Source organism: Etheostoma spectabile, chromosome 17, assembly GCF_008692095.1.
Source record: "Etheostoma spectabile isolate EspeVRDwgs_2016 chromosome 17, UIUC_Espe_1.0, whole genome shotgun sequence".
In the NCBI taxonomy this organism is placed as follows: Eukaryota; Metazoa; Chordata; class Actinopteri; order Perciformes; family Percidae; genus Etheostoma; species Etheostoma spectabile.
In genome coordinates, this window is record NC_045749.1 from 12,964,909 (window position 1) to 12,972,014 (window position 7,106).

Below are 7,106 nucleotides of genomic sequence, written 5' to 3' on the forward strand. Positions count from 1 at the left end.
TGTGTGTGTGTGTGTGTGTGTGTGCGTGTGAGATGATGATTCCTGACTTAGACTACCTTCAGGGACATATTTCAGTCTAAAGACTTGTTAATTGGGGACAAAAGATATGTCCCCAATTGAGGAAAAAGCTGATTTTTGGGTCCGTGGTTAAGGTTAAGTTAAGGGTAAGTCTTCAGGAAATAAATGTAAGTCGATGTAATGTCCCCAAAAGTAACCTAAGTAAATGTGTGTGTTTGTGAATGTGTGTGTTTGTGCATGTGCGTGTACTTGTATGTTCCAGACTGACTTTGATGGGACTGAACATGCAGTAAGCTGCATCTGGCAGCAAGTCATTATATTTCCGTATTGAATGAAACCAGAGACAGAAAACAAAGTTTTTACTTTGCTGCCTATTTTCCTTGCTAAAACAAAACTGATGGGGAGTGTAGGAATATATCCACATTTCTAAACTTAGATTTTAAAGTCCAAGACCAGAATTGTTTTCACAAATCATCTGAATTAGAATTTTAAGTGTAAGAAGATGCTGTTTGTTCCCTCTTGCTTTCACTTTCCTCTTAGTACACAGGGATATTTCACTAAGCAAGCTTGGATGGATGCCAGTTGAATTATTTATGTAATTTGCTCTTCCAGGTAAACCTGGTTGAGAGCAGGTTTAAGGTGACTAAGCACGACTTAAGCCCTCTCATTTATTAAGAACTGTACGCTATGCTGTCGACTGATCAAATAGAATATGTATTTCATAAATGTAGATTTAAATATATTTTCTTTAATTCAAGAAATCACTTTTTACTTACAGTAAATATTTTTGTTTCTTTTGTAAATGGAAAATCTTAACTTCAAGCCCTTTACCGTTTAGTTTAAGCATTAACGCATTTAAGCGATCTTTACTAATGGGGTACATTCCATGCCACAGTAGATAAAGAAGAAGCCATTAAGAACTGACTTTATAGCGAGGTAAAAAAAACAAATCCCTGACAACAAAAGATCTTGGTTCAAATATTTAATTTTTAAATGTTGGCCTGCCCCCCTTTTTCTGGCAACATTGTGAAATGAAATATAAATGTGTGAAATGTGAGTGGACGGATGCAGTTGGCAGTCGATTTACAACACAGCATTAGGGCACAGGGTTTTACTGTGGTTTACTGTCTGTAACAATTTTAAAATGTGTTGACCTCTTTCAACCTGCTTTTCATAACTTAGTGACGCCTTTTTTCAATCTGAAGACTTTCCAAAGATCCCCAAAGCAGGTCTGTCTCATAATGAGTGACGGCACGCAATTGAAGTTATATGATATGATTATATAATTCTTGCAGTTTAAAACCAAATCAGATTATAATTTAAAACTGCACCAGAAGACTGTCATGTAAAAATGCACCTGTCTTGCCTGATGGCAGTAACTCACTGAACGTGCAGCTACAGAGAAAAGACTTATTTCATTGGAAACTTCAGATGGGTGTCTGGTTCATGTGGGTGGTATATAAACCAGCAAACACTGTTTGTGTGAGTGCATACAGGCTCAGTGTACATAGACCTATGTGTACCTCAGTGTTTGAGGGAATATACAGAGCTGCAGAAATGAGGCATAGCACTGACTGATGCTGCCGGCCTCTCTGCTTCACAGAACTGGCTTTTCTATCAGATAGACAGCTTGACAATATCCAGACCCCACTCTTTCCGCTGCACACACACACACACACACACACACACACACACACACACACACACACACACACACACACCCAAAGGCACGCCAACACACAGGCACATACAAACACATGCATGCACACACTGTTTTTCTGGGTTTGTTCTGCTTGTTTCTGGCTGGACTGTTTGTAAGATAAAAGGGAACTTTGTAGCTGAGTGAGTACAGTAAAGTCTGACCTCTTAGACAGGCTTTCATTGTGTTATGTGTTATTGTGAATTTTTAAACTAGTTTTAAAACCTATTATAGCATAAGAAACTCATTCTTAAAAAAAAAAAAACAGCAAACTGAATAATAATGTTCAAAAAAGAAAAAAGGTCCAATGCACTCTTCTGGCAAAAAGTAAAAAAAAGTTGAATTTATTTATAGACTTGTACATGTTGTAAAATAGTGCTTAGTAACAACCCACGTGTAGTGGCACAAACAGCCTTCCTCAGGGTGAAAATGATGTTGGGTTAGGGTTAGGATGTTGACTCAGAGATTATTCATTGTCATTGGGATGAGCACCATTTATTACTGGCTTGATACTTTAAACAGACGTGAAGGCAATTTTGTGTTGGACTGATTGTCTATGTCTGTGTTTGTGAAACACTAGATCTTATGGGAGAGTTATTGTCCAATAACAATAAGTGCTGCTCTTTTACTCTAAATTCACCATTTTCCACAATATTTAATTGAATCATGCTACATTTCTCCTTTTCTGCATTACACAGATTTGATAATAATAGCACACATACACAAAGACACACTCGGTATGTGTGCATGTGCATACACACACAGATTCAGAGTGTCTTGGTAATGTCATTACTTTCGTCTGACTGAGATCACAGATTTGTAGCTTCAGGGCTTTCTAGTGTCTGCATAGGAGCTCTTTCATGTTTGGCCTCAGTGATCTGCAGTTTCCTGACACCAGGAGGGTGAATCTACCCAGCATCCTTTACTCTTTGGAATAAAGCATATGATGCCCTGCTCTTGTCAGGCGATAAACAAGAGCTTGGCTACGTAGGTTAGCAATACTATACTTCCTCCTCGGGCTAGTAGCTGTGTGCATTCGAAACAGAAACTGGCTAACTGAAAATTTGCCACCATTATAATGATTCCCAGGGAATTTTACTACTGTTTTCTTGTTTCCCTGGATTTAGACAATTTCCAAAGATATTTGATTTACTACTGTCGTTGGAGAAGCTTCAACCAGAGGAATTGAATCTTTTTTTCACTAGTTTTGCTTTAAACTTAAACAATTTATTATCATAATAGTTGCCAAATAGCTTTCTGTTGAGCAACTAATAATTAATTATCTCATTATTTCAGCTCCATCTACTACACATAAGAATTGATGTATAGCCTTTAAATTAATTCACATGAACAAAATTAAATTATTCAACTTCTAATCCACTTCCTGATTACAAGCACTACCTTTGACTTTATCATTCAACATACCTTGAAGTTGCAAAGACAGAAGAAAGCTCGCTATGAGTTTGTCTGCAACTGGTTATCAGTAGTAAAATTCTCCAGAAACCAAACACGTAGGACGTATACATATTTATTTGATCTTACATACCGCTTTTAAAAACACCTTCTAGTAGAGAAACAATATTTTAAGCTACTTGGGGCATCTCATGATGCCTTTATGATGTGTGTGCAGGGCTGCTAGCTGTGTCTTGGAGCGAGGCTGGTTGCTTTCTGCTCAGATCTCAGGTGAGGAAAGGCCTGGAATCACTCATCCTGACAGCCACATCTGGCGTTACTTTTTCTGTCTTGCTGCCCTCAACTCTGCTCCTGCAAACATACACCACTCTGATTTAACCACAGAGGAAAGAAGTTATGATAATAGCAGTTATGATAATAGCAGTTATGATAATAACGTTATTGGTGGTTGTTAATGAGATGGGGAACAGACAGTTTACACAAGAGACATACAAGAGCGCTGTGTGTAATACAACCATTGTTACTGCTGGCATTTTCTTTTGTTTTCAGGCTTTGTCCTGCCATTGCTGTAAAGTGAATGAATGCCAGGTGCAACAAGCAATCTTTCTGTTCTCTGTATTTGCTCCGTGGATTTTACATAACCACTGCTCTATTGGAAATAAAGGCTTATAGGAAATGCTGAATAAAAAACCACATTTGCGCTGAAGCTTGACTTAATAAGCATTGTTCTGTGTTCCAGTGTATTCTGACTCTGACTTAAAGCCAGACGTTTGTATCACTCACATCCATTTATTAAATATTGTAATATCAGAGAACCTTGCACCTTTCACATGCCTGCATAAAAGCTTGACATGTATCCAGAAGAATAACCTCACATGCACCCTGGTCTTTTTTTGGTCTTCATTCTACGTTGTCAAGCTCAGCTGGTGCCAAACCCACAACTGAGGGCAAATTCTAGCCTGAACCAGACTGGTACACAGTTTTCATCTGTTACCTCTTGTACCTAGGAAGTAAGGGTCAGATGTCAGGTTAATATTTACGTTAATGGAATGACTCTAAGCTGATTACATTTCAAAACAAGAGCCTGAGGTATCCAGGAGCATCAGTCCTACATTAAAATATAAAGAAACACGTTTGGTACCCAGCATCTGTGGTAGGGCCCTCCTATGATACTGCCTAGTGAGAATAATGTGCTTTGATGGAACCAGCAGACATAAACTTGAGTGAGTAGTCAGCCGCAGAGGAACAGAGCGATCCTGTGTCTGCAGCTTTGAGAAGAGAATCACCGCAGGAGTCCATGATGGGAAAGGCAGTCTTTCTGGATTCTCACTGAATGTTGCTAAAGAAGAGACTCTGCTGTCTCGTGTATAAAATGGACACACATGTACAAACACAGAGTTCAGTACCTGGCACACGACAACTAATTGCAGAATAAATCCCAGCTGTAGTTCACAGTTTAAGCGAAATGCAGTACGCAAAATTTCCATTCACAATACCGCTGAGAAATGTAATCTTCTAATTGTATACGTTACAATTTACTGAGGTTGAAAAATTTAGAAGAAGCCACCGTTTTTTTAAGAGTTGCATGAGAAAGAGCTTGTTTGTTTAAATAGACAAATCCAATGTTTTTCCTATGCCTTTTTTACATTTGGTGATCTACAACTTTTTTGCTTTTTCTCAGCATTGAGACCCTGTAGTGTTTTATAACCCAGTTTACCCCCTATTGTTTATCAGTTTTTAGCCAGGCATATATAACAATAACGATATTTCTGTTTAGACATTGTGCACAGTACCACAATCACAATAAAAACATGACTTTTAGTTTGTACTCAAAATTGAAAACCCTAGTCTTTGTCTGTTTGTATTTTCTTTAGTTCCAATAGCTCGTTATGGTACCAAGAGCAACATCAATCGAGTTTCAGATATAGTTGTTGCTGTAGTACTTAGACATGTAAATCTGTGAATCAATGAGTTCCACATGGTCTCCATTGTTTTCATGTGTTCATGTGATTCCAGTTGCGTAAAAAGAATCAAAGTTACAACTGCTTTGTGGGTTTCTCCCAGCCAGGTCTTTAGACAAACTGTACAACTTTGCCGACTGTGCTGGTCTGCACCTGATCCTGGGGCTCAATGCTCTGCACAGAAACCCAGACAACTCCTGGAACACCTCCTCCACCCTGAGCCTCCTCAAGTACGGTGCTGGCAAGAAGTACAACATCTCTTGGGAGCTGGGCAACGGTCAGTACACCTACATACCACATGCTGTCTTCTAGGGCCGGGCAATATATTGATAGTATGTCGACATTGATATACAGGACTAGATATCGTTGTACATTTTGGATATCATAAGTGTTGTCTTTTCATGGTTTGAAAGGCTGAATTACAGTAAAGTGATGTTTACATTATTTATGAATAATTATCTAAAATATTGGGTGCATTTTTTATGGAAGCACCAAAAGTCAACCCCACAATATCGCAGAAATATCGACATTGTTGAATTTGGTAAAAATATTGTAGTATTTGATTTTTTTCATATCACCCAGCTCCACTGCCTACTAAATAACATGATAGGCTACAGTATTAAGTAAAAAGAAAGTTCTGTCTTCAGCTGTTTTTTTTCTACAACATGTAGAAACACTCAGAAACATTCAATAAATACTTGTACATGCCATCTCTAATACATAGTTAACTTTATTCCAATGAAGGACTTTCAGTTTTACTAAAGGATGAGTCTACAAAAGTATATTTTTAAAGTCCAGAATACAAGTTGTTTTCTCCACTTAAACTGCAATTAGAAAGCTGTTTAACACTTTAACACATTGTTCATTTAACATCTACTGGTTATAACAGCTTCAATAAAGACCTTGTTTAGATGGTGAGTTGTTAGTGAGAGTTTAAGGGTTAAAGCGAGGGTTCATTCAGGGAAGAAAGTAACTGCTAGTCCCCATGTCATCCTAACCATCTGTGTTCCTGTAGGTCTTCAGTGCACACAGAGCCCTTTTTCCCTGCTGCACAACACTCCATATTTTCATTTCATCTGCAATAAAGCTTCCAATAGAAACTTTTATTTTTGCCTAAAAGCACCATATAAAATCTATTGATTGAACCATGTGAACATTTTAGTGTGGACCGTAGAAACAGTAATCTACTTGAACACATTGTTCAAGCAAATCACCCAGGAGGTTGAATGAAAAGGTGATCCTTTGAAATTTGCTAATACATTCTCCTTATAGTTTTAAGGAATACAGCACACACACAGCTACATACACACACAAAACCGATCTAGTTTTCCAGCTCAAACACAACCTGGTACAGATCACAATGCTCTTCTTTAGAGTGGATAAAGAGCAGTCTGCCTGTAAAAGTTGAGTTTTCCTCCGTTTGGGGAAACTAGCTCCCTCACTCTGTGTCACTGCTTCTGCAAGGCCACCCTGTGTGCTTGGACCATTTTCCTGACACTGAGTCCATCTGTCTGTCTTACTGCGAATTGCCCAATTATCCCTTTTTCTACTGGCTGTTGGAGTAAGATCAGACTACACATCAACAATATTTTCCTCCAACTCCCCACTGTTGCTTTGCAAACTCTGCCTCTGGCTCAGTGTACTGCATCTCCTCTTCGCAGAGCCTAATGCCTACCGCAGCATGGTGGGTCGGGCGGTCAACAGCACCCAGTTGGCTCAAGACTACACCAAGCTGCGGACCCTGCTGCAGTCTGTGCGCTACTACCACCGAGCTCACCTCTACGGCCCCAATGCAGGACGACCCAGGAAGAACGCCATCCTGCTGCTGGACGGGTGAGTCAGCAAGTAAAACATTGATTGTGCAGCATTTCTGTCCTTGTTAGGCTATCCTGCTGAAAAGGGTTTAAGGTAGTGGAAAGTATGCTGCAGTGGTTTGGGACTTTTACAGAGCTTTACTGTGTTTAATGCTCACACACACACACACACACACACACACACACACACACACACACACA

The 7,106-nt window shown here is 39.1% G+C and overlaps 1 protein-coding gene across 1 annotated transcript in view; it reads left to right on the plus strand.

The window, feature by feature from the left end:
* hpse2 (heparanase 2) overlaps positions 1–7,106 on the plus strand; it is a 56,314-nt gene that overhangs the window by 28,476 nt on the left and 20,732 nt on the right. Inside the window, exons 4-5 of the mRNA XM_032541695.1 lie at positions 5,195–5,368; positions 6,753–6,924. Coding sequence (XP_032397586.1) covers positions 5,195–5,368; positions 6,753–6,924 — 346 coding nt within the window. The remainder of the gene's footprint in view (positions 1–5,194; positions 5,369–6,752; positions 6,925–7,106) is intronic.